A 24,648-nucleotide genomic window follows, 5' to 3' on the forward strand; every position below is an offset into this window, starting at 1 on the left:
CTGTTTTTAGTTTTACTCATTTATTCATGTTTTACTGTGCCAGATGGAACATGCCTACACATCAGTGCACCGTGTGCGACAAGACATTCGGTGAAAAGTCCAACGTGGCGAGGCATCTGAAGATCCATGCCATCGCCAGGGAGACCTTTATCTGTGACGTCTGCGGGAAGAGCTTGGCCACTAAACCATCGCTGGTCAGCCATCAACAGCTACACCAGTACCCCAACATCATTTTGTACCGGCAAGGAGAGGCCAGGCTGTACTGTACAGAGGCAGCAAGGTCTGTGGCAGAGGACCGCAGCAGCACTGTTGTTGACCCTAAATGGCTGGATCTCAAGACGGCAGAGACCTTTGGAAAGGTCAGCTGGTCATCACGTTCGGGAAGTACGCCGGTCAGACCTTCAGGTGGCTTGTGGAGAATGATGTCGGCTGGCTGGTGTGGCTGCTGTTCCAGTACTGCCAGCAGGGAGAGCAGAACGAGCTGCTGAAGTGGCAGAAGGAGCGACTGCTCCGCCAGACCGGCCTCAGGTCCAGTACCGGCACATCCATCACGAGGCTGGAAAGAGACGTGGTGAGAAGCGGAGGTAAGTTGTCATAAGCACTTTGTTTCACCTGTTGGCTGTGGAAAGCAAATAGCACACAAGTCATATCAATACTGATCACATGTGTATTTTATGTTTCCAGATTATTTGTTGATGAGCCTGGGACTCCCGCGAACCGGCCCGTTCAGCCCACTGGGTTTGTCGTCCTCCACCCGGCTGAAGCCTGCTGCGCCCACCCCCATTCTGCCGAGGCTTCCTGCGTCCACCCACCTCCAGCCGAGGCCACCTGCTGCGTTGACCTACGGCCCGCCCCCTGTGTCGGCAGCACCCATACTGCTGGTCCTCCCCGCACAGCCACAGGCCCCCTCCGTCCTGTTTCGTGGGCCATCCTGCAGCCAGAGCTTTGTCCCTCCTGCACCAACAGTGAAGACATTCATGCCTAACAAGTCCTCAAGGCCATGTGGGGCTTGCCACGTGCCAGACTGTGGTGGACAGCGGAAGAGGTACACCCCTTCCAAGGACAAAGTGGCTGGAAGCATGCAGAAAATGTTTTCCTACTGTCCACCCACTAGGATGTCCACTACCCCTGGCTTTTACAATGTGGTGTATGACAACTTTGAACACTTTAAGAGTGTCGTGGATGCGGAGTTGGAAAGGAGGACTGTGTAAATACCTGGAAATGCGTGTGTGTGTGTGTGAATAACTTACCTCTGTGATGCCACTGTTCCTGTGCCATCTGTAAGAGAGAGAAAGAGGCTTGTTTGTGTGTGTTTGTCTTTGTGTGTGTTTTTTAAAGTGCTTCAGCAAGCACTATCTATTTTTTTATATCGTTAAAAAAAAGGCACTTTGCAGTTTTACTTGAAGTTCTTTTGTTCGTTTTTTATTTATTATTATTTATATTGCTGTTAAAATTAACTTTGTAGTATCCATTCTGCTCTATGTTCAATATCGAGGCCAATCTTTTAAACCATAATCAGTTCCAATCTAACACAATCAGTTTACATACCCTTTAGTGGTTGTTCATGTTCAGATAATCTGTGTTTTTGTCATGCATGTTGTTTGTCTTTGTCAGCTTCATGTCTTTGTGATGTTTGTATGTATTTGTCTGCTTCAGTTTTAACAAAAGTTTGCTAAAGAAAACCCAAAAGCCAGGAACAGCTTGAGCCTTTATTTGTTGATTGGTCACCTGAGTCTATGGATAATCATGTTCATTATTGCACTTTAGCCTGTACAAGCCAATTGTTGATTTGTATCTTAAGTACGTGTGTGTGTGTGTGTGTGTGTTTGTGTGTGTGTGTGTGTGTGTGTGTGTGTGTGTGTGTTCTTTAATTGTTGAGTGTTTTTTATTATTATTAATGTTATTTATATGTGCCTGTCCTTGTGATGTGTGTATGTCTGTCAGCTCCATGTTTAACTAAATGTTTGCAAATGGTAGTACATGTTTGTCTCTCGTCTCATGTTCTCGTGTTCTCGCCTGTAGATCTGTACCTAGTCGTGGTGGGCGAGCTTTTAACTAAAATGATCTTGTTTATATGGATTGCTTTTTCAATGAAACACATTCTGGTTGAAAAATAAAAGTTGTAAAAGTATTTCGGAGTCTCAGTGTGCTTGGGTTTCAGAAGGGGTGGGGTATTGGAAAGAAAAAACACACCAAAGCAATTAGAAGTCCTTGTGTCTTCACTCCCGCAACCAGAGGTGTGAATACACCCCCACTGTGATGGCTGCACTCCCTGTGTGGTCAAAACAATGAGTTCTGTGAATGGCTCTTATTATTTTTCTTAATTCAGCCCAAAAATGTAACAATTTAACACTTTTCCACTTGATTGTATGAATCTCATCAGCTACATCCACTCAAAGTATGAAAATAATAAACAAAACATCCAGCAGACTAGTGGATTTTGATCATCTAGGCCTTGCACATGACATTTCTGAAAATAAAACCACCCACCAGTGGCCACCAGATGGAGCCGTCCGTTTTGATCCTCGATCCTTTTGGATCGATCCCAGGGTTGAGGGATAGGGACTTTGGGGGGTCATGAGCCATTCCCAGGCGGTCACCCATCCAAGTACTAACCAGGCCGGACCCTGCTTAGCCTCCGAGATCAGACGAGATCGGGCGTGCTCAGGGTGGTATCTTTCATAGCTATTATTTCTTTAGAACAACACGACCAGGGGAGAGCGCGAACGCAGTCCCCCACTACCAGAAATTTTGCAATCGAGATTCCCACATTTGGGGAATTCGCACGGGTCAGCAACAGCCTCAGTGCAATGGCTGAGCCTCGCTATGGCTGAACCACCTTCTTGATCATGGTATCTCCCTTGCCAGGTAAGTATGAGTTGTACACGTTCAGGTGGGCTGAACGATGCCCACGCGTGTTCCCCAGGAGAACGGTTGCAAAGCATTCGGAGATGTCTAGACTTTAATAAACACTGTAGACCACCGGTATCATACACGATGACAGGCGAATCTGAAATCAGCGTGATGGAAGCATAACGAAAGGAAACCTGGAGGTCCGAGTTATCGACACGCCACAGAAAGAATCCTTTTTTCTTTCTTAAACAACAGAATAGTGGTGACGAGATGATGCCTCATGAAACGTCAAAGCCTCGCAGCCAGGTGAACCATAAAAGTGGTTCGACCTCGAAGCTTCAAATGAGTACGCTAGGGACAAGGAATGAAATTATGACGAAAGAAAGAGTTTCCTGTGATGATGTGATGTTTGCTTCGTACAACATCAAAACGTTTAAGAATTAAAGTCATTTCAGTGATGCGTGTGAGTGTGCCGTTCATAAATATCTCCCGAGCTCATGGTAGAGAACAAATCATTTGACAAAGGTTTTAAGTCATCCCGGGCAAAATAGATTGTCTTATAACTACAGTAGCCTACTAATAATTGTAATAATAGAACTGCATGATGACTGAGAACGAGTGTGATTAATTACATTGCCATAAAAGTGATCTTGGAACTGGGTAGGGTCTTCTTTTTGTAAAAATGTGCCAATTGTGAACCCATATCGCGGAACAGCCCGAGATGAAGCCTCGAACGTCACGCGCCACGTCATTTCGCCTATGTGATACGGAGCTTCGCTGGGGGAGGAGCCGAGGTACTCGACACACGCCCCGATGCCTCGACGCAAACCATAACATCACTACAACAGAATATCGTTGGAGTAATTGTAAACAGTGCGTTTATGAATTGTAAATGACACTTTATTGTCTACAGGCGGACGGGTGTACTCTCAGGAGGAGTTTAGTTTTGTTTTTCACAGTGAGAGAGGGGTGCACCGGTCCTGGAGTTACTGCAATACCAGGTCGATGCGTGGAGTGGACGGAGCAAGCCCCTTTTCCATCTCCCAGTTCCAAAAATCAATTTAATATATGGTCCCCGGGTAGGGGACGTATCAGATATTAAACTGATAAGAACAGATACTACACTTGATCTTAGCCAAAAGGCCGAGAAGCGATGCACACACAAGCTCAGACCAATAGGCGAGCTTCCCAGACACGTCGCTCCACTTGGCGGTTTAAGACAACGACGAAACAAAAAAAAGACCAAGCAATCTGTGTGCGTGTTTGTGTGTCTGTGAAAGCTGGAGAAATAAACCGAGGTCGCTACATCTCTTTGCTGCTGCCTGCTGGCAGTCTCACTAGGCCGTCTGCATGTTTCACAAATAGAGTTTGGAGCAGTGGAGGCTTCTATGAGACTACAGGTGAAGCAGTGAGTGAACGAAATGTTGAATGTATTTTCTTTCTTTATTTATTTATTATGTTACCTTTTTAAATGAGACCAGTACGTGAGTGCACTGAATTTCGTTGTACTTCTGTCCAATGACAAATAAATATATATCTATAACACCCGGAACTCTATTGCAGCCAATGAGCTCGAGTTGAAAAAGAAAATAGCTTACAGCACGTGGTATTCCCCGGTGAAGCAGTCAACGGAGGATTCACTCAGGTAAATTGTATCCCCTGCATCGTTTGCTAGTTAATAATTAGACATTTATTTTTTACGGTTTGTATTAAGCTGTTTCGATTTTGTAGAAAGAGAAAAGATTTCGACCGTGTCATAACGCGGTCGTTGTGTATAAAGGGAAGAAGTAGTGGGTACGTTTTTAGCTGCTGGGTAGACTTTAGTCAACCTATCGCCGTTTTGTCGGTGAGCAACCATATTACCCGTGGGAAGTCTCGTTTTAATCGTGGCAATCTAAGCTTTCCAACGGTGTATGGCATTACTATATTCACCCAAGGGTCGTTGAAATAATAAGCTGATTAATGTGTGTTTTGTGACGATAGCTAGGCGCGGCTAACGACACTGTTTACAATAGTAAGGGCTACGTCGCATAGCCTACCTGCAAACTTGTTGCTTTTCGGCGACAATCAACGTTTTCTTGGTCAATTTGATGTGGATATGTGTTAATATGGGCAAATGTGACTGTTTAGACAACAGCTGATGCGAGAGTAATTGTAACATGAAGCAATTTGGCGACCGTGTTAATCTCTCGACAATCTGGCGAGCTTGTTGTCCTAGGCTAATACACCAACAGCAGATTTCTGTATAATAAAGGGCTACATATTGTCAATCTAAATGATCTGTTTTTAGTTTTACTCATTTATTCATGTTTTACTGTGCCAGATGGAACATGCCTACACATCAGTGCACCGTGTGCGACAAGACATTCGGTGAAAAGTCCAACGTGGCGAGGCATCTGAAGATCCATGCCATCGCCAGGGAGACCTTTATCTGTGACGTCTGCGGGAAGAGCTTGGCCACTAAACCATCGCTGGTCAGCCATCAACAGCTACACCAGTACCCCAACATCATTTTGTACCGGCAAGGAGAGGCCAGGCTGTACTGTACAGAGGCAGCAAGGTCTGTGGCAGAGGACCGCAGCAGCACTGTTGTTGACCCTAAATGGCTGGATCTCAAGACGGCAGAGACCTTTGGAAAGGTCAGCTGGTCATCACGTTCGGGAAGTACGCCGGTCAGACCTTCAGGTGGCTTGTGGAGAATGATGTCGGCTGGCTGGTGTGGCTGCTGTTCCAGTACTGCCAGCAGGGAGAGCAGAACGAGCTGCTGAAGTGGCAGAAGGAGCGACTGCTCCGCCAGACCGGCCTCAGGTCCAGTACCGGCACATCCATCACGAGGCTGGAAAGAGACGTGGTGAGAAGCGGAGGTAAGTTGTCATAAGCACTTTGTTTCACCTGTTGGCTGTGGAAAGCAAATAGCACACAAGTCATATCAATACTGATCACATGTGTATTTTATGTTTCCAGATTATTTGTTGATGAGCCTGGGACTCCCGCGAACCGGCCCGTTCAGCCCACTGGGTTTGTCGTCCTCCACCCGGCTGAAGCCTGCTGCGCCCACCCCCATTCTGCCGAGGCTTCCTGCGTCCACCCACCTCCAGCCGAGGCCACCTGCTGCGTTGACCTACGGCCCGCCCCCTGTGTCGGCAGCACCCATACTGCTGGTCCTCCCCGCACAGCCACAGGCCCCCTCCGTCCTGTTTCGTGGGCCATCCTGCAGCCAGAGCTTTGTCCCTCCTGCACCAACAGTGAAGACATTCATGCCTAACAAGTCCTCAAGGCCATGTGGGGCTTGCCACGTGCCAGACTGTGGTGGACAGCGGAAGAGGTACACCCCTTCCAAGGACAAAGTGGCTGGAAGCATGCAGAAAATGTTTTCCTACTGTCCACCCACTAGGATGTCCACTACCCCTGGCTTTTACAATGTGGTGTATGACAACTTTGAACACTTTAAGAGTGTCGTGGATGCGGAGTTGGAAAGGAGGACTGTGTAAATACCTGGAAATGCGTGTGTGTGTGTGTGAATAACTTACCTCTGTGATGCCACTGTTCCTGTGCCATCTGTAAGAGAGAGAAAGAGGCTTGTTTGTGTGTGTTTGTCTTTGTGTGTGTTTTTTAAAGTGCTTCAGCAAGCACTATCTATTTTTTTATATCGTTAAAAAAAAGGCACTTTGCAGTTTTACTTGAAGTTCTTTTGTTCGTTTTTTATTTATTATTATTTATATTGCTGTTAAAATTAACTTTGTAGTATCCATTCTGCTCTATGTTCAATATCGAGGCCAATCTTTTAAACCATAATCAGTTCCAATCTAACACAATCAGTTTACATACCCTTTAGTGGTTGTTCATGTTCAGATAATCTGTGTTTTTGTCATGCATGTTGTTTGTCTTTGTCAGCTTCATGTCTTTGTGATGTTTGTATGTATTTGTCTGCTTCAGTTTTAACAAAAGTTTGCTAAAGAAAACCCAAAAGCCAGGAACAGCTTGAGCCTTTATTTGTTGATTGGTCACCTGAGTCTATGGATAATCATGTTCATTATTGCACTTTAGCCTGTACAAGCCAATTGTTGATTTGTATCTTAAGTACGTGTGTGTGTGTGTGTGTTTGTGTGTGTGTGTGTGTGTGTGTGTGTGTGTGTGTGTGTGTTCTTTAATTGTTGAGTGTTTTTTATTATTATTAATGTTATTTATATGTGCCTGTCCTTGTGATGTGTGTATGTCTGTCAGCTCCATGTTTAACTAAATGTTTGCAAATGGTAGTACATGTTTGTCTCTCGTCTCATGTTCTCGTGTTCTCGCCTGTAGATCTGTACCTAGTCGTGGTGGGCGAGCTTTTAACTAAAATGATCTTGTTTATATGGATTGCTTTTTCAATGAAACACATTCTGGTTGAAAAATAAAAGTTGTAAAAGTATTTCGGAGTCTCAGTGTGCTTGGGTTTCAGAAGGGGTGGGGTATTGGAAAGAAAAAACACACCAAAGCAATTAGAAGTCCTTGTGTCTTCACTCCCGCAACCAGAGGTGTGAATACACCCCCACTGTGATGGCTGCACTCCCTGTGTGGTCAAAACAATGAGTTCTGTGAATGGCTCTTATTATTTTTCTTAATTCAGCCCAAAAATGTAACAATTTAACACTTTTCCACTTGATTGTATGAATCTCATCAGCTACATCCACTCAAAGTATGAAAATAATAAACAAAACATCCAGCAGACTAGTGGATTTTGATCATCTAGGCCTTGCACATGACATTTCTGAAAATAAAACCACCCACCAGTGGCCACCAGATGGAGCCGTCCGTTTTGATCCTCGATCCTTTTGGATCGATCCCAGGGTTGAGGGATAGGGACTTTGGGGGGTCATGAGCCATTCCCAGGCGGTCACCCATCCAAGTACTAACCAGGCCGGACCCTGCTTAGCCTCCGAGATCAGACGAGATCGGGCGTGCTCAGGGTGGTATCTTTCATAGCTATTATTTCTTTAGAACAACACGACCAGGGGAGAGCGCGAACGCAGTCCCCCACTACCAGAAATTTTGCAATCGAGATTCCCACATTTGGGGAATTCGCACGGGTCAGCAACAGCCTCAGTGCAATGGCTGAGCCTCGCTATGGCTGAACCACCTTCTTGATCATGGTATCTCCCTTGCCAGGTAAGTATGAGTTGTACACGTTCAGGTGGGCTGAACGATGCCCACGCGTGTTCCCCAGGAGAACGGTTGCAAAGCATTCGGAGATGTCTAGACTTTAATAAACACTGTAGACCACCGGTATCATACACGATGACAGGCGAATCTGAAATCAGCGTGATGGAAGCATAACGAAAGGAAACCTGGAGGTCCGAGTTATCGACACGCCACAGAAAGAATCCTTTTTTCTTTCTTAAACAACAGAATAGTGGTGACGAGATGATGCCTCATGAAACGTCAAAGCCTCGCAGCCAGGTGAACCATAAAAGTGGTTCGACCTCGAAGCTTCAAATGAGTACGCTAGGGACAAGGAATGAAATTATGACGAAAGAAAGAGTTTCCTGTGATGATGTGATGTTTGCTTCGTACAACATCAAAACGTTTAAGAATTAAAGTCATTTCAGTGATGCGTGTGAGTGTGCCGTTCATAAATATCTCCCGAGCTCATGGTAGAGAACAAATCATTTGACAAAGGTTTTAAGTCATCCCGGGCAAAATAGATTGTCTTATAACTACAGTAGCCTACTAATAATTGTAATAATAGAACTGCATGATGACTGAGAACGAGTGTGATTAATTACATTGCCATAAAAGTGATCTTGGAACTGGGTAGGGTCTTCTTTTTGTAAAAATGTGCCAATTGTGAACCCATATCGCGGAACAGCCCGAGATGAAGCCTCGAACGTCACGCGCCACGTCATTTCGCCTATGTGATACGGAGCTTCGCTGGGGGAGGAGCCGAGGTACTCGACACACGCCCCGATGCCTCGACGCAAACCATAACATCACTACAACAGAATATCGTTGGAGTAATTGTAAACAGTGCGTTTATGAATTGTAAATGACACTTTATTGTCTACAGGCGGACGGGTGTACTCTCAGGAGGAGTTTAGTTTTGTTTTTCACAGTGAGAGAGGGGTGCACCGGTCCTGGAGTTACTGCAATACCAGGTCGATGCGTGGAGTGGACGGAGCAAGCCCCTTTTCCATCTCCCAGTTCCAAAAATCAATTTAATATATGGTCCCCGGGTAGGGGACGTATCAGATATTAAACTGATAAGAACAGATACTACACTTGATCTTAGCCAAAAGGCCGAGAAGCGATGCACACACAAGCTCAGACCAATAGGCGAGCTTCCCAGACACGTCGCTCCACTTGGCGGTTTAAGACAACGACGAAACAAAAAAAAGACCAAGCAATCTGTGTGCGTGTTTGTGTGTCTGTGAAAGCTGGAGAAATAAACCGAGGTCGCTACATCTCTTTGCTGCTGCCTGCTGGCAGTCTCACTAGGCCGTCTGCATGTTTCACAAATAGAGTTTGGAGCAGTGGAGGCTTCTATGAGACTACAGGTGAAGCAGTGAGTGAACGAAATGTTGAATGTATTTTCTTTCTTTATTTATTTATTATGTTACCTTTTTAAATGAGACCAGTACGTGAGTGCACTGAATTTCGTTGTACTTCTGTCCAATGACAAATAAATATATATCTATAACACCCGGAACTCTATTGCAGCCAATGAGCTCGAGTTGAAAAAGAAAATAGCTTACAGCACGTGGTATTCCCCGGTGAAGCAGTCAACGGAGGATTCACTCAGGTAAATTGTATCCCCTGCATCGTTTGCTAGTTAATAATTAGACATTTATTTTTTACGGTTTGTATTAAGCTGTTTCGATTTTGTAGAAAGAGAAAAGATTTCGACCGTGTCATAACGCGGTCGTTGTGTATAAAGGGAAGAAGTAGTGGGTACGTTTTTAGCTGCTGGGTAGACTTTAGTCAACCTATCGCCGTTTTGTCGGTGAGCAACCATATTACCCGTGGGAAGTCTCGTTTTAATCGTGGCAATCTAAGCTTTCCAACGGTGTATGGCATTACTATATTCACCCAAGGGTCGTTGAAATAATAAGCTGATTAATGTGTGTTTTGTGACGATAGCTAGGCGCGGCTAACGACACTGTTTACAATAGTAAGGGCTACGTCGCATAGCCTACCTGCAAACTTGTTGCTTTTCGGCGACAATCAACGTTTTCTTGGTCAATTTGATGTGGATATGTGTTAATATGGGCAAATGTGACTGTTTAGACAACAGCTGATGCGAGAGTAATTGTAACATGAAGCAATTTGGCGACCGTGTTAATCTCTCGACAATCTGGCGAGCTTGTTGTCCTAGGCTAATACACCAACAGCAGATTTCTGTATAATAAAGGGCTACATATTGTCAATCTAAATGATCTGTTTTTAGTTTTACTCATTTATTCATGTTTTACTGTGCCAGATGGAACATGCCTACACATCAGTGCACCGTGTGCGACAAGACATTCGGTGAAAAGTCCAACGTGGCGAGGCATCTGAAGATCCATGCCATCGCCAGGGAGACCTTTATCTGTGACGTCTGCGGGAAGAGCTTGGCCACTAAACCATCGCTGGTCAGCCATCAACAGCTACACCAGTACCCCAACATCATTTTGTACCGGCAAGGAGAGGCCAGGCTGTACTGTACAGAGGCAGCAAGGTCTGTGGCAGAGGACCGCAGCAGCACTGTTGTTGACCCTAAATGGCTGGATCTCAAGACGGCAGAGACCTTTGGAAAGGTCAGCTGGTCATCACGTTCGGGAAGTACGCCGGTCAGACCTTCAGGTGGCTTGTGGAGAATGATGTCGGCTGGCTGGTGTGGCTGCTGTTCCAGTACTGCCAGCAGGGAGAGCAGAACGAGCTGCTGAAGTGGCAGAAGGAGCGACTGCTCCGCCAGACCGGCCTCAGGTCCAGTACCGGCACATCCATCACGAGGCTGGAAAGAGACGTGGTGAGAAGCGGAGGTAAGTTGTCATAAGCACTTTGTTTCACCTGTTGGCTGTGGAAAGCAAATAGCACACAAGTCATATCAATACTGATCACATGTGTATTTTATGTTTCCAGATTATTTGTTGATGAGCCTGGGACTCCCGCGAACCGGCCCGTTCAGCCCACTGGGTTTGTCGTCCTCCACCCGGCTGAAGCCTGCTGCGCCCACCCCCATTCTGCCGAGGCTTCCTGCGTCCACCCACCTCCAGCCGAGGCCACCTGCTGCGTTGACCTACGGCCCGCCCCCTGTGTCGGCAGCACCCATACTGCTGGTCCTCCCCGCACAGCCACAGGCCCCCTCCGTCCTGTTTCGTGGGCCATCCTGCAGCCAGAGCTTTGTCCCTCCTGCACCAACAGTGAAGACATTCATGCCTAACAAGTCCTCAAGGCCATGTGGGGCTTGCCACGTGCCAGACTGTGGTGGACAGCGGAAGAGGTACACCCCTTCCAAGGACAAAGTGGCTGGAAGCATGCAGAAAATGTTTTCCTACTGTCCACCCACTAGGATGTCCACTACCCCTGGCTTTTACAATGTGGTGTATGACAACTTTGAACACTTTAAGAGTGTCGTGGATGCGGAGTTGGAAAGGAGGACTGTGTAAATACCTGGAAATGCGTGTGTGTGTGTGTGAATAACTTACCTCTGTGATGCCACTGTTCCTGTGCCATCTGTAAGAGAGAGAAAGAGGCTTGTTTGTGTGTGTTTGTCTTTGTGTGTGTTTTTTAAAGTGCTTCAGCAAGCACTATCTATTTTTTTATATCGTTAAAAAAAAGGCACTTTGCAGTTTTACTTGAAGTTCTTTTGTTCGTTTTTTATTTATTATTATTTATATTGCTGTTAAAATTAACTTTGTAGTATCCATTCTGCTCTATGTTCAATATCGAGGCCAATCTTTTAAACCATAATCAGTTCCAATCTAACACAATCAGTTTACATACCCTTTAGTGGTTGTTCATGTTCAGATAATCTGTGTTTTTGTCATGCATGTTGTTTGTCTTTGTCAGCTTCATGTCTTTGTGATGTTTGTATGTATTTGTCTGCTTCAGTTTTAACAAAAGTTTGCTAAAGAAAACCCAAAAGCCAGGAACAGCTTGAGCCTTTATTTGTTGATTGGTCACCTGAGTCTATGGATAATCATGTTCATTATTGCACTTTAGCCTGTACAAGCCAATTGTTGATTTGTATCTTAAGTACGTGTGTGTGTGTGTGTGTTTGTGTGTGTGTGTGTGTGTGTGTGTGTGTGTGTGTGTGTGTGTTCTTTAATTGTTGAGTGTTTTTTATTATTATTAATGTTATTTATATGTGCCTGTCCTTGTGATGTGTGTATGTCTGTCAGCTCCATGTTTAACTAAATGTTTGCAAATGGTAGTACATGTTTGTCTCTCGTCTCATGTTCTCGTGTTCTCGCCTGTAGATCTGTACCTAGTCGTGGTGGGCGAGCTTTTAACTAAAATGATCTTGTTTATATGGATTGCTTTTTCAATGAAACACATTCTGGTTGAAAAATAAAAGTTGTAAAAGTATTTCGGAGTCTCAGTGTGCTTGGGTTTCAGAAGGGGTGGGGTATTGGAAAGAAAAAACACACCAAAGCAATTAGAAGTCCTTGTGTCTTCACTCCCGCAACCAGAGGTGTGAATACACCCCCACTGTGATGGCTGCACTCCCTGTGTGGTCAAAACAATGAGTTCTGTGAATGGCTCTTATTATTTTTCTTAATTCAGCCCAAAAATGTAACAATTTAACACTTTTCCACTTGATTGTATGAATCTCATCAGCTACATCCACTCAAAGTATGAAAATAATAAACAAAACATCCAGCAGACTAGTGGATTTTGATCATCTAGGCCTTGCACATGACATTTCTGAAAATAAAACCACCCACCAGTGGCCACCAGATGGAGCCGTCCGTTTTGATCCTCGATCCTTTTGGATCGATCCCAGGGTTGAGGGATAGGGACTTTGGGGGGTCATGAGCCATTCCCAGGCGGTCACCCATCCAAGTACTAACCAGGCCGGACCCTGCTTAGCCTCCGAGATCAGACGAGATCGGGCGTGCTCAGGGTGGTATCTTTCATAGCTATTATTTCTTTAGAACAACACGACCAGGGGAGAGCGCGAACGCAGTCCCCCACTACCAGAAATTTTGCAATCGAGATTCCCACATTTGGGGAATTCGCACGGGTCAGCAACAGCCTCAGTGCAATGGCTGAGCCTCGCTATGGCTGAACCACCTTCTTGATCATGGTATCTCCCTTGCCAGGTAAGTATGAGTTGTACACGTTCAGGTGGGCTGAACGATGCCCACGCGTGTTCCCCAGGAGAACGGTTGCAAAGCATTCGGAGATGTCTAGACTTTAATAAACACTGTAGACCACCGGTATCATACACGATGACAGGCGAATCTGAAATCAGCGTGATGGAAGCATAACGAAAGGAAACCTGGAGGTCCGAGTTATCGACACGCCACAGAAAGAATCCTTTTTTCTTTCTTAAACAACAGAATAGTGGTGACGAGATGATGCCTCATGAAACGTCAAAGCCTCGCAGCCAGGTGAACCATAAAAGTGGTTCGACCTCGAAGCTTCAAATGAGTACGCTAGGGACAAGGAATGAAATTATGACGAAAGAAAGAGTTTCCTGTGATGATGTGATGTTTGCTTCGTACAACATCAAAACGTTTAAGAATTAAAGTCATTTCAGTGATGCGTGTGAGTGTGCCGTTCATAAATATCTCCCGAGCTCATGGTAGAGAACAAATCATTTGACAAAGGTTTTAAGTCATCCCGGGCAAAATAGATTGTCTTATAACTACAGTAGCCTACTAATAATTGTAATAATAGAACTGCATGATGACTGAGAACGAGTGTGATTAATTACATTGCCATAAAAGTGATCTTGGAACTGGGTAGGGTCTTCTTTTTGTAAAAATGTGCCAATTGTGAACCCATATCGCGGAACAGCCCGAGATGAAGCCTCGAACGTCACGCGCCACGTCATTTCGCCTATGTGATACGGAGCTTCGCTGGGGGAGGAGCCGAGGTACTCGACACACGCCCCGATGCCTCGACGCAAACCATAACATCACTACAACAGAATATCGTTGGAGTAATTGTAAACAGTGCGTTTATGAATTGTAAATGACACTTTATTGTCTACAGGCGGACGGGTGTACTCTCAGGAGGAGTTTAGTTTTGTTTTTCACAGTGAGAGAGGGGTGCACCGGTCCTGGAGTTACTGCAATACCAGGTCGATGCGTGGAGTGGACGGAGCAAGCCCCTTTTCCATCTCCCAGTTCCAAAAATCAATTTAATATATGGTCCCCGGGTAGGGGACGTATCAGATATTAAACTGATAAGAACAGATACTACACTTGATCTTAGCCAAAAGGCCGAGAAGCGATGCACACACAAGCTCAGACCAATAGGCGAGCTTCCCAGACACGTCGCTCCACTTGGCGGTTTAAGACAACGACGAAACAAAAAAAAGACCAAGCAATCTGTGTGCGTGTTTGTGTGTCTGTGAAAGCTGGAGAAATAAACCGAGGTCGCTACATCTCTTTGCTGCTGCCTGCTGGCAGTCTCACTAGGCCGTCTGCATGTTTCACAAATAGAGTTTGGAGCAGTGGAGGCTTCTATGAGACTACAGGTGAAGCAGTGAGTGAACGAAATGTTGAATGTATTTTCTTTCTTTATTTATTTATTATGTTACCTTTTTAAATGAGACCAGTACGTGAGTGCACTGAATTTCGTTGTACTTCTGTCCAATGACAAATAAATATATATCTATAACACCCGGAACTCTATTGCAGCCAATGAGCTCGAGTTGAAAAAGAAAATAGCTTACAGCACGTGGTATTCCCCGGTGAAGCAGTCAACGGAGGATTCACTCAGGTAAATTGTATCCCCTGCATCGTTTGCTAGTTAATAATTAGACATTTATTTTTTACGGTTTGTATTAAGCTGTTTCGATTTTGTAGAAAGAGAAAAGATTTCGACCGTGTCATAACGCGGTCGTTGTGTATAAAGGGAAGAAGTAGTGGGTACGTTTTTAGCTGCTGGGTAGACTTTAGTCAACCTATCGCCGTTTTGTCGGTGAGCAACCATATTACCCGTGGGAAGTCTCGTTTTAATCGTGGCAATCTAAGCTTTCCAACGGTGTATGGCATTACTATATTCACCCAAGGGTCGTTGAAATAATAAGCTGATTAATGTGTGTTTTGTGACGATAGCTAGGCGCGGCTAACGACACTGTTTACAATAGTAAGGGCTACGTCGCATAGCCTACCTGCAAACTTGTTGCTTTTCGGCGACAATCAACGTTTTCTTGGTCAATTTGATGTGGATATGTGTTAATATGGGCAAATGTGACTGTTTAGACAACAGCTGATGCGAGAGTAATTGTAACATGAAGCAATTTGGCGACCGTGTTAATCTCTCGACAATCTGGCGAGCTTGTTGTCCTAGGCTAATACACCAACAGCAGATTTCTGTATAATAAAGGGCTACATATTGTCAATCTAAATGATCTGTTTTTAGTTTTACTCATTTATTCATGTTTTACTGTGCCAGATGGAACATGCCTACACATCAGTGCACCGTGTGCGACAAGACATTCGGTGAAAAGTCCAACGTGGCGAGGCATCTGAAGATCCATGCCATCGCCAGGGAGACCTTTATCTGTGACGTCTGCGGGAAGAGCTTGGCCACTAAACCATCGCTGGTCAGCCATCAACAGCTACACCAGTACCCCAACATCATTTTGTACCGGCAAGGAGAGGCCAGGCTGTACTGTACAGAGGCAGCAAGGTCTGTGGCAGAGGACCGCAGCAGCACTGTTGTTGACCCTAAATGGCTGGATCTCAAGACGGCAGAGACCTTTGGAAAGGTCAGCTGGTCATCACGTTCGGGAAGTACGCCGGTCAGACCTTCAGGTGGCTTGTGGAGAATGATGTCGGCTGGCTGGTGTGGCTGCTGTTCCAGTACTGCCAGCAGGGAGAGCAGAACGAGCTGCTGAAGTGGCAGAAGGAGCGACTGCTCCGCCAGACCGGCCTCAGGTCCAGTACCGGCACATCCATCACGAGGCTGGAAAGAGACGTGGTGAGAAGCGGAGGTAAGTTGTCATAAGCACTTTGTTTCACCTGTTGGCTGTGGAAAGCAAATAGCACACAAGTCATATCAATACTGATCACATGTGTATTTTATGTTTCCAGATTATTTGTTGATGAGCCTGGGACTCCCGCGAACCGGCCCGTTCAGCCCACTGGGTTTGTCGTCCTCCACCCGGCTGAAGCCTGCTGCGCCCACCCCCATTCTGCCGAGGCCTCCTGCGTCCACCCACCTCCAGCCGAGGCCACCTGCTGCGTTGACCTACGGCCCGCCCCTGTGTCGGCAGCACCCATACTGCTGGTCCTCCCCGCACAGCCACAGGCCCCCTCCGTCCTGTTTCGTGGGCCATCCTGCAGCCAGAGCTTTGTCCCTCCTGCACCAACAGTGAAGACATTCATGCCTAACAAGTCCTCAAGGCCATGTGGGGCTTGCCACGTGCCAGACTGTGGTGGACAGCGGAAGAGGTACACCCCTTCCAAGGACAAAGTGGCTGGAAGCATGCAGAAAATGTTTTCCTACTGTCCACCCACTAGGATGTCCACTACCCCTGGCTTTTACAATGTGGTGTATGACAACTTTGAACACTTTAAGAGTGTCGTGGATGCGGAGTTGGAAAGGAGGACTGTGTAAATACCTGGAAATGCGTGTGTGTGTGTGTGAATAACTTACCTCTGTGATGCCACTGTTCCTGTGCCATCTGTAAGAGAGAGAAAGAGGCTTGTTTGTGTGTGTTTGTCTTTGTGTGTGTTTTTTAAAGTGCTTCAGCAAGCACTATCTATTTTTTTATATCGTTAAAAAAAAGGCACTTTGCAGTTTTACTTGAAGTTCTTTTGTTCGTTTTTTATTTATTATTATTTATATTGCTGTTAAAATTAACTTTGTAGTATCCATTCTGCTCTATGTTCAATATCGAGGCCAATCTTTTAAACCATAATCAGTTCCAATCTAACACAATCAGTTTACATACCCTTTAGTGGTTGTTCATGTTCAGATAATCTGTGTTTTTGTCATGCATGTTGTTTGTCTTTGTCAGCTTCATGTCTTTGTGATGTTTGTATGTATTTGTCTGCTTCAGTTTTAACAAAAGTTTGCTAAAGAAAACCCAAAAGCCAGGAACAGCTTGAGCCTTTATTTGTTGATTGGTCACCTGAGTCTATGGATAATCATGTTCATTATTGCACTTTAGCCTGTACAAGCCAATTGTTGATTTGTATCTTAAGTACGTGTGTGTGTGTGTGTTTGTGTGTGTGTGTGTGTGTGTGTGTGTGTGTGTGTGTGTGTGTGTGTGTTCTTTAATTGTTGAGTGTTTTTTATTATTATTAATGTTATTTATATGTGCCTGTCCTTGTGATGTGTGTATGTCTGTCAGCTCCATGTTTAACTAAATGTTTGCAAATGGTAGTACATGTTTGTCTCTCGTCTCATGTTCTCGTGTTCTCGCCTGTAGATCTGTACCTAGTCGTGGTGGGCGAGCTTTTAACTAAAATGATCTTGTTTATATGGATTGCTTTTTCAATGAAACACATTCTGGTTGAAAAATAAAAGTTGTAAAAGTATTTCGGAGTCTCAGTGTGCTTGGGTTTCAGAAGGGGTGGGGTATTGGAAAGAAAAAACACACCAAAGCAATTAGAAGTCCTTGTGTCTTCACTCCCGCAACCAGAGGTGTGAATACACCCCCACTGTGATGGCTGCACTCCCTGTGTGGTCAAAACAATGAGTTCTGTGAATGGCTCTGATGTCTTCCAGAAAAAGTGAGAGTGCACTGAATACAGTCTTATTATTTTTCTTAATTCAGCCCAAAAATGTGTAACAATTTAACACTTTTCCACTTGATTGTATGAATCTCATCAGCTACATCCACTCAAAGTATGAAAATAATAAACAAAACATCCAGCAGACAAGTGGATTTTGATCATCTAGGCCTTGCACATGACATTTCTGAAAATAAAACCACCCACCAGTGGCCACCAGATGGAGCCGTCCGTTTTGATCCTCGATCCTTTGGGATCCATCCCAGGGTTGAGGGATAGGGACTTTGGGGGGTCATGAGCCATTCCGAGGCGGTCACCCATCCAAGTACTAACCAGGCCGGACCCTGCTTAGCCTCCGAGATCAGACGAGATCGGGCGTGCTCAGGGTGGTATCTTTCATAGCTATTATTTCTTTAGAACAACACGACCAGGGGAGAGCGCGAACGCAGTCCCCCACTACCAGAAATTTTGCAATCGAGATTCCCACATTTGGGGAATTCGCACGGGTCAGCAACAGCCTCAGTGCAATGGCTGAGCCTCGCTATGGCTGAACCACCTTCTTGATCATGGTATCTCCCTTGCCAGGTAAGTATGAGTTGTACACGTTCAGGTGGGCTGAACGATGCCCACGCGTGTTCCCCAGGAGAACGGTTGCAAAGCATTCGGAGATGTCTAGACTTTAATAAACACTGTAGACCACCGGTATCATACACGATGACAGGCGAATCTGAAATCAGCGTGATGGAAGCATAACGAAAGGAAACCTGGAGGTCCGAGTTATCGACACGCCACAGAAAGAATCCTTTTTTCTTTCTTAAACAACAGAATAGTGGTGACGAGATGATGCCTCATGAAACGTCAAAGCCTCGCAGCCAGGTGAACCATAAAAGTGGTTCGACCTCGAAGCTTCAAATGAGTACGCTAGGGACAAGGAATGAAATTATGATGAAAGAAAGAGTTTCCTGTGATGATGTGATGTTTGCTTCGTACAACATCAAAACGTTTAAGAATTAAAGTCATTTCAGTGATGCGTGTGAGTGTGCCGTTCATAAATATCTCCCGAGCTCATGGTAGAGAACAAATCATTTGACAAAGGTTTTAAGTCATCCCGGGCAAAATAGATTGTCTTATAACTACAGTAGCCTACTAATAATTGTAATAATAGAACTGCATGATGACTGAGAACGAGTGTGATTAATTACATTGCCATAAAAGTGATCTTGGAACTGGGTAGGGTCTTCTTTTTGTAAAAATGTGCCAATTGTGAACCCATATCGCGGAACAGCCCGAGATGAAGCCTCGAACGTCACGCGCCACGTCATTTCGCCTATGTGATACGGAGCTTCGCTGGGGGAGGAGCCGAGGTACTCGACACACGCCCCGATGCCTCGACGCAAACCATAACATCACTACAACAGAATATCGTTGGAGTAATTGTAAACAGTGCGTTTATGAATTGTAAATGACACTTTATTGTCTACAGGCGGACGGGTGTACTCTCAGGAGGAGTTTAGTTTTGTTTTTCACAGTGAGAGAGGGGTGCACCGGTCCTGGAGTTACTGCAATACCAGGTCGATGCGTGGAGTGGACGGAGCAAGCCCCTTTTCCATCTCCCAGTTCCAAAAATCAATTTAATATATGGTCCCCGGGTAGGGGACGTATCAGATATTAAACTGATAAGAACAGATACTACACTTGATCTTAGCCAAAAGGCCGAGAAGCGATGCACACACAAGCTCAGACCAATAGGCGAGCTTCCCAGACACGTCGCTCCACTTGGCGGTTTAAGACAACGACGAAACAAAAAAAAGACCAAGCAATCTGTGTGCGTGTTTGTGTGTCTGTGAAAGCTGGAGAAATAAACCGAGGTCGCTACATCTCTTTGCTGCTGCCTGCTGGCAGTCTCACTAGGCCGTCTGCATGTTTCACAAATAGAGTTTGGAGCAGTGGAGGCTTCTATGAGACTACAGGTGAAGCAGTGAGTGAACGAAATGTTGAATGTATTTTCTTTCTTTATTTATTTATTATGTTACCTTTTTAAATGAGACCAGTACGTGAGTGCACTGAATTTCGTTGTACTTCTGTCCAATGACAAATAAATATATATCTATAACACCCGGAACTCTATTGCAGCCAATGAGCTCGAGTTGAAAAAGAAAATAGCTTACAGCACGTGGTATTCCCCGGTGAAGCAGTCAACGGAGGATTCACTCAGGTAAATTGTATCCCCTGCATCGTTTGCTAGTTAATAATTAGACATTTATTTTTTACGGTTTGTATTAAGCTGTTTCGATTTTGTAGAAAGAGAAAATATTTCGACCGTGTCATAACGCGGTCGTTGTGTATAAAGGGAAGAAGTAGTGGGTACGTTTTTAGCTGCTGGGTAGACTTTAGTCAACCTATCGCCGTTTTGTCGGTGAGCAACCATATTACCCGTGGGAAGTCTCGTTTTAATCGTGGCAATCTAAGCTTTCCAACGGTGTATGGCATTACTATATTCACCCAAGGGTCGTTGAAATAATAAGCTGATTAATGTGTGTTTTGTGACGATAGCTAGGCGCGGCTAACGACACTGTTCACAATAGTAAGGGCTACGTCGCATAGCCTACCTGCAAACTTGTTGCTTTTCGGCGACAATCAACGTTTTCTTGGTCAATTTGATGTGGATATGTGTTAATATGGGTAAATGTGACTGTTTAGACAACAGCTGATGCGAGAGTAATTGTAACATGAAGCAATTTGGCGACCGTGTTAATCTCTCGACAATCTGGCGAGCTTGTTGTCCTAGGCTAATACACCAACAGCAGATTTCTGTATAATAAAGGGCTACATATTGTCAATCTAAATGATCTGTTTTTAGTTTTACTCATTTATTCATGTTTTACTGTGCCAGATGGAACATGCCTACACATCAGTGCACCGTGTGCGACAAGACATTCGGTGAAAAGTCCAACGTGGCGAGGCATCTGAAGATCCATGCCATCGCCAGGGAGACCTTTATCTGTGACGTCTGCGGGAAGAGCTTGGCCACTAAACCATCGCTGGTCAGCCATCAACAGCTACACCAGTACCCCAACATCATTTTGTACCGGCAAGGAGAGGCCAGGCTGTACTGTACAGAGGCAGCAAGGTCTGTGGCAGAGGACCGCAGCAGCACTGTTGTTGACCCTAAATGGCTGGATCTCAAGACGGCAGAGACCTTTGGAAAGGTCAGCTGGTCATCACGTTCGGGAAGTACGCCGGTCAGACCTTCAGGTGGCTTGTGGAGAATGATGTCGGCTGGCTGGTGTGGCTGCTGTTCCAGTACTGCCAGCAGGGAGAGCAGAACGAGCTGCTGAAGTGGCAGAAGGAGCGACTGCTCCGCCAGACCGGCCTCAGGTCCAGTACCGGCACATCCATCACGAGGCTGGAAAGAGACGTGGTGAGAAGCGGAGGTAAGTTGTCATAAGCACTTTGTTTCACCTGTTGGCTGTGGAAAGCAAATAGCACACAAGTCATATCAATACTGATCACATGTGTATTTTATGTTTCCAGATTATTTGTTGATGAGCCTGGGACTCCCGCGAACCGGCCCGTTCAGCCCACTGGGTTTGTCGTCCTCCACCCGGCTGAAGCCTGCTGCGCCCACCCCCATTCTGCCGAGGCCTCCTGCGTCCACCCACCTCCAGCCGAGGCCACCTGCTGCGTTGACCTACGGCCCGCCCCTGTGTCGGCAGCACCCATACTGCTGGTCCTCCCCGCACAGCCACAGGCCCCCTCCGTCCTGTTTCGTGGGCCATCCTGCAGCCAGAGCTTTGTCCCTCCTGAGTAGTTGATATTATATGCTCTTTGGATCCATTCCTATCAGAACTCACTTCCGGTTGGGGGAGGGGGTGGGGGTGGGGGGGGGATCCCTATACACAGAGGCACTTCCGGTTTATGTTTTATGACAGGTCATAAAAGCATAGCCCTGTGTGTTGGGATGACCCTTGTAATGACAGTGGTGATCCTGTAGGGGTCGCTGGGATGCGGGGTCTGTATAGACAGAGGTGTGTGTGTGTGTGTGTGTGTGTGTGTGTGTGTGTGTGTGTGTGTGTGTGTGTGTGTGTGTGTGTGTGTGTGTGTGTGTGTGTGTGTGTGTGTGTGTGTGTGTGTGTGTGTGTGTGTGTGTGTGTGTGTGTGTGGTACTAGGGGGATGCCATGCAATAGTGTGTGTTCTGTAGGGGTGATTGTTGTGTGGGCACAGGGGCGTTGGAAGGACAGGCAGTCGTATATACGGATTGTGTGGTGAGGCCCTTGATGGAGGAAGGGGGGGATGTAGACACGGTCATAAAGCGTGTGAGATGGGACACTGTCGAAAGGTGGATCGACACGAGCTGTTTGATGTACCCTTGTCACTATAGGCAGATTGATCTTGAAGGGAGTGTGTGTGTGTGTGTGTGTGTGTGTGTGTGTGTGTGTGTGTGTGTGTGTGTGTGTGTGTGTGTGTGTGTGTGTGTGTGTGTGTGTGTGTGAATGTGTCAACAGATGTTTCAGGAAAACAAGTGCTGTTTCAAGTCTCTCCCGATACTGTATGCAGAGTGATTTGATTCTATTAGCATTATATGGACAGCAGCAGTAGCAGCAGCATTATATGATACAATTCTTATAACAAATGTGTTTTGTAAGTAGTGACATGCAAGGCCTTTGAACACTGAGGGGATGTATAATTCGGTGCCTTAATGGCTGGAGGAGATGCGATGCGTCGATTGCCACACATATGCATGACGACCACACCACCCTCTATGTTGATTACGGGACAGAGTCGTTGGTACTGGAAAACAAGTGCTGTTTGATGTACCCTCGTCACTATAGTCAGATTGATTTGATTTGGCAGATACATTTATATATAGTGATGGGGATGCCAATAACAGGGCCGTAATCATCTGTATAGGGATATAGATATATATGTATATATAAATATTTTAGATATATTTATAGTAGGGCTAAAAAAGTAATGGGCTCCACCGATGGTAGAACTATCATAGTGAAGATACGGACGGTGGTTCACATTGACAATATATTAGGTGATGTCATGATACTATTAAGATAGTTTAGTATTTCTCATCTAATATAGTGTATTTGGATTAACTTTATTTTATCAATATGAGATTCTGTATAAGGTCGGGCGAGTGGGCGTATGTCATAGGTAGCTACATGGTCGTGGGTCCAGTGCCTATTGGACAGGAGTCTATGACGGCGAGGGGGTAGGTGCGAATGGGGTGGGATCAGTGCCTATTGGCCAGGAGTCTATGACGTTGTGGGCCTAGGTGCGAATGTTTGCAGATGGGCGTTTATCAGGCATAAATATGCGGAGGTAATGAATCAGCAGAGTACAACCTCTGACCCAAACGTTAGTAAACGCATCGTTGCAGCGGGAAGAAAAAAAAAAACATCGAGCCGTCCTGCGTCACTATGCCGACTGACTGTAAGTATTCACATGAGTGTATTATGATTATATTATGACTGTCTATGTGAATCAGCTGTTTATATCTGACTGAATCAGTGATTACTCCACAGCGATCTGCGGCCCCGCAGCGATTTGCGGGCTCCGTCGGTGAGAGCGCGAAACATCAGCTGGGGCCACATGGAAGTATGTTTGTTTTTATTGTTTTTATAGTAGCGTATAATATTTAGTTCCATACAATCGCTCTATCATTATTATTATTATTAGTTGTTATGGTATATTCATGTAGAACAACGATTAAATGTGTGTTTTCTCCATGTGTAACAGGTTCGAATGATATATGGCTCGACATTCAACAAACGATTCTAGCCGACCAGACAAATGTGTTGACATGCGGTAGTTTTGGTAAGTTGTTAATACGCCCCCGCTAATAGTATATCTATAGGTGTATTACCAAAATAAATTATCTATTTATTTAACATCTAAAACAACCAAACCTAACCCATGATTACTTTTGTATTTTGTTTTTTTTGATGCGTGTTTAGCACCTATCGCGGCCAACGTGAATCAGCGATCCCCCGGACTGAGCCGACTATCCAAGAAAAGGCCGGCGGGGATAGATGCGGCTATAGCCGGCTCATCGCTGACCATAGAGCAGCCGCAAATTCCTTATAAAAAGACGCGCAAGGACGCCGCACATAGTGCTATAGCTCCGGAGAATTTTAACCATGTTATACAGGCCGTCATAAACCCACAAATCGCGCAACATGGAGCTGTATGGTCCGATGCCAAACGCCAGGTGATCGGTGCCGTGGAGGTCCATGTGCCTGCATCCCCTACAGAGATCGTCACAGTGCAACCGAATGGGGCTATACAACACGGTAGGAAATTAAATGAAAAAAGTATATATATATATATATATATTCTATAGAGTGTAATGATTTATGATGGGACTGATACCGATTTTTTTCTTTTTTCTATTACAAACAGTCCATGAAGATCCCCAGTGTGCGCCACCACCAGTGGTGACCGCCTATGATTTGGAGGGTCTTGACGACATCTTGTCCTGGACTTCATCGTTTCTGGAACATAGAGACTTCACTCCAGCACAGTGGATCGACTCTCCTGCTACATCCTTAGGGGCTACCAGTGCAGAGACTGTGCAACACCAGCAGCCTGCAGATCCTCCATCTGGATCCCTACACGCCCTTCAAGACCCTAGCGGCGACCCTCAGTGCATCGTGAGTCTCAGCACTCAAGAGGTATCGGTGCCGCTGCTACCAGCTGGCCCCGTAATTGCGGTTGATGAACACCATGCAGGGGTGCGATGTGCTAACTGGCGTAAAGAATTTGCTGATAAATTAGCATTGTTAACTGCATCGGTGGATGTAAACTCCTTAACCATTGCTCGTCAGAGTAAACTGAGTGTGGCGGCTGCTAAACGTGTTGACATTAGATATCAGACTCTCGAAAAGCAGACTAAGCAGTCCT

General features: G+C 45.5%; 3 protein-coding genes, 4 long non-coding RNA genes and 8 other non-coding genes across 18 annotated transcripts; 3 read left to right on the forward strand and 12 right to left on the reverse strand.

Annotated features, from left to right (window-relative positions):
* Window positions 1-119: 119 nt before the first annotated feature.
* LOC132459142 (uncharacterized) lies at window positions 120-3,213 on the reverse strand. 2 transcript variants are annotated; one of them, XR_009526110.1, is made up of 3 exons: window positions 2,194-3,213; window positions 1,251-1,278; window positions 120-556 (listed from the first exon to the last, which is right to left on the reverse strand). It is a non-coding gene; the product is annotated as an uncharacterized LOC132459142 (long non-coding RNA). The 2 variants fall into 2 exon arrangements; XR_009526111.1 differs by having other exon boundaries at window positions 120-1,278.
* Window positions 323-1,667, forward strand: LOC132459140 (uncharacterized). The gene is made up of 2 exons (XM_060053522.1): window positions 323-584; window positions 685-1,667. Exons 1-2 carry the CDS (start codon window positions 323-325, stop codon window positions 1,209-1,211), a joined length of 789 nt encoding a protein of 262 aa, XP_059909505.1. The 3' UTR covers window positions 1,212-1,667.
* Window positions 2,712-2,876, reverse strand: LOC132460229 (U1 spliceosomal RNA). The gene has a single exon (XR_009526380.1). It is a non-coding gene; the product is annotated as a U1 spliceosomal RNA (small nuclear RNA).
* Window positions 3,214-3,817: 604 nt separating the features above from the next.
* Window positions 3,818-4,008, reverse strand: LOC132460236 (U2 spliceosomal RNA). The gene has a single exon (XR_009526387.1). It is a non-coding gene; the product is annotated as a U2 spliceosomal RNA (small nuclear RNA).
* Window positions 3,864-8,346, reverse strand: LOC132459141 (uncharacterized). Of its 2 annotated transcripts, XR_009526108.1 has the most exons (3): window positions 7,327-8,346; window positions 6,384-6,411; window positions 3,864-5,689 (listed from the first exon to the last, which is right to left on the reverse strand). It is a non-coding gene; the product is annotated as an uncharacterized LOC132459141 (long non-coding RNA). The 2 variants fall into 2 exon arrangements; XR_009526109.1 differs by having other exon boundaries at window positions 3,864-6,411.
* On the forward strand, window positions 5,456-6,800 carry LOC132459137 (uncharacterized). Its single transcript, XM_060053518.1, has 2 exons — window positions 5,456-5,717; window positions 5,818-6,800. Exons 1-2 carry the CDS (start codon window positions 5,456-5,458, stop codon window positions 6,342-6,344), a joined length of 789 nt encoding a protein of 262 aa, XP_059909501.1. The 3' UTR covers window positions 6,345-6,800.
* LOC132460230 (U1 spliceosomal RNA) lies at window positions 7,845-8,009 on the reverse strand. Its single transcript, XR_009526381.1, has one exon. It is a non-coding gene; the product is annotated as a U1 spliceosomal RNA (small nuclear RNA).
* Window positions 8,347-8,950: 604 nt separating the features above from the next.
* On the reverse strand, window positions 8,951-9,141 carry LOC132460237 (U2 spliceosomal RNA). The gene has a single exon (XR_009526388.1). It is a non-coding gene; the product is annotated as a U2 spliceosomal RNA (small nuclear RNA).
* Window positions 9,142-10,385: 1,244 nt separating this feature from the next.
* Window positions 10,386-13,481, reverse strand: LOC132459144 (uncharacterized). Of its 2 annotated transcripts, XR_009526112.1 has the most exons (3): window positions 12,462-13,481; window positions 11,517-11,544; window positions 10,386-10,822 (listed from the first exon to the last, which is right to left on the reverse strand). It is a non-coding gene; the product is annotated as an uncharacterized LOC132459144 (long non-coding RNA). The 2 variants fall into 2 exon arrangements; XR_009526113.1 differs by having other exon boundaries at window positions 10,386-11,544.
* Window positions 10,589-11,933, forward strand: LOC132459143 (uncharacterized). The gene is made up of 2 exons (XM_060053523.1): window positions 10,589-10,850; window positions 10,951-11,933. Exons 1-2 carry the CDS (start codon window positions 10,589-10,591, stop codon window positions 11,475-11,477), a joined length of 789 nt encoding a protein of 262 aa, XP_059909506.1. The 3' UTR covers window positions 11,478-11,933.
* On the reverse strand, window positions 12,980-13,144 carry LOC132460232 (U1 spliceosomal RNA). The gene has a single exon (XR_009526383.1). It is a non-coding gene; the product is annotated as a U1 spliceosomal RNA (small nuclear RNA).
* Window positions 13,482-14,085: 604 nt separating the features above from the next.
* On the reverse strand, window positions 14,086-14,276 carry LOC132460238 (U2 spliceosomal RNA). The gene has a single exon (XR_009526389.1). It is a non-coding gene; the product is annotated as a U2 spliceosomal RNA (small nuclear RNA).
* Window positions 14,277-15,520: 1,244 nt separating this feature from the next.
* On the reverse strand, window positions 15,521-17,751 carry LOC132459145 (uncharacterized). Its single transcript, XR_009526114.1, has 3 exons — window positions 17,600-17,751; window positions 16,651-16,678; window positions 15,521-15,957 (listed from the first exon to the last, which is right to left on the reverse strand). It is a non-coding gene; the product is annotated as an uncharacterized LOC132459145 (long non-coding RNA).
* Window positions 17,752-18,160: 409 nt separating this feature from the next.
* Window positions 18,161-18,325, reverse strand: LOC132460233 (U1 spliceosomal RNA). Its single transcript, XR_009526384.1, has one exon. It is a non-coding gene; the product is annotated as a U1 spliceosomal RNA (small nuclear RNA).
* Window positions 18,326-19,266: 941 nt separating this feature from the next.
* Window positions 19,267-19,457, reverse strand: LOC132460239 (U2 spliceosomal RNA). Its single transcript, XR_009526390.1, has one exon. It is a non-coding gene; the product is annotated as a U2 spliceosomal RNA (small nuclear RNA).
* Window positions 19,458-24,648: the final 5,191 nt, after the last annotated feature.

Source organism: Gadus macrocephalus, chromosome 6 (assembly GCF_031168955.1).
Source record: "Gadus macrocephalus chromosome 6, ASM3116895v1".
Taxonomy (NCBI): Eukaryota; Metazoa; Chordata; class Actinopteri; order Gadiformes; family Gadidae; genus Gadus; species Gadus macrocephalus.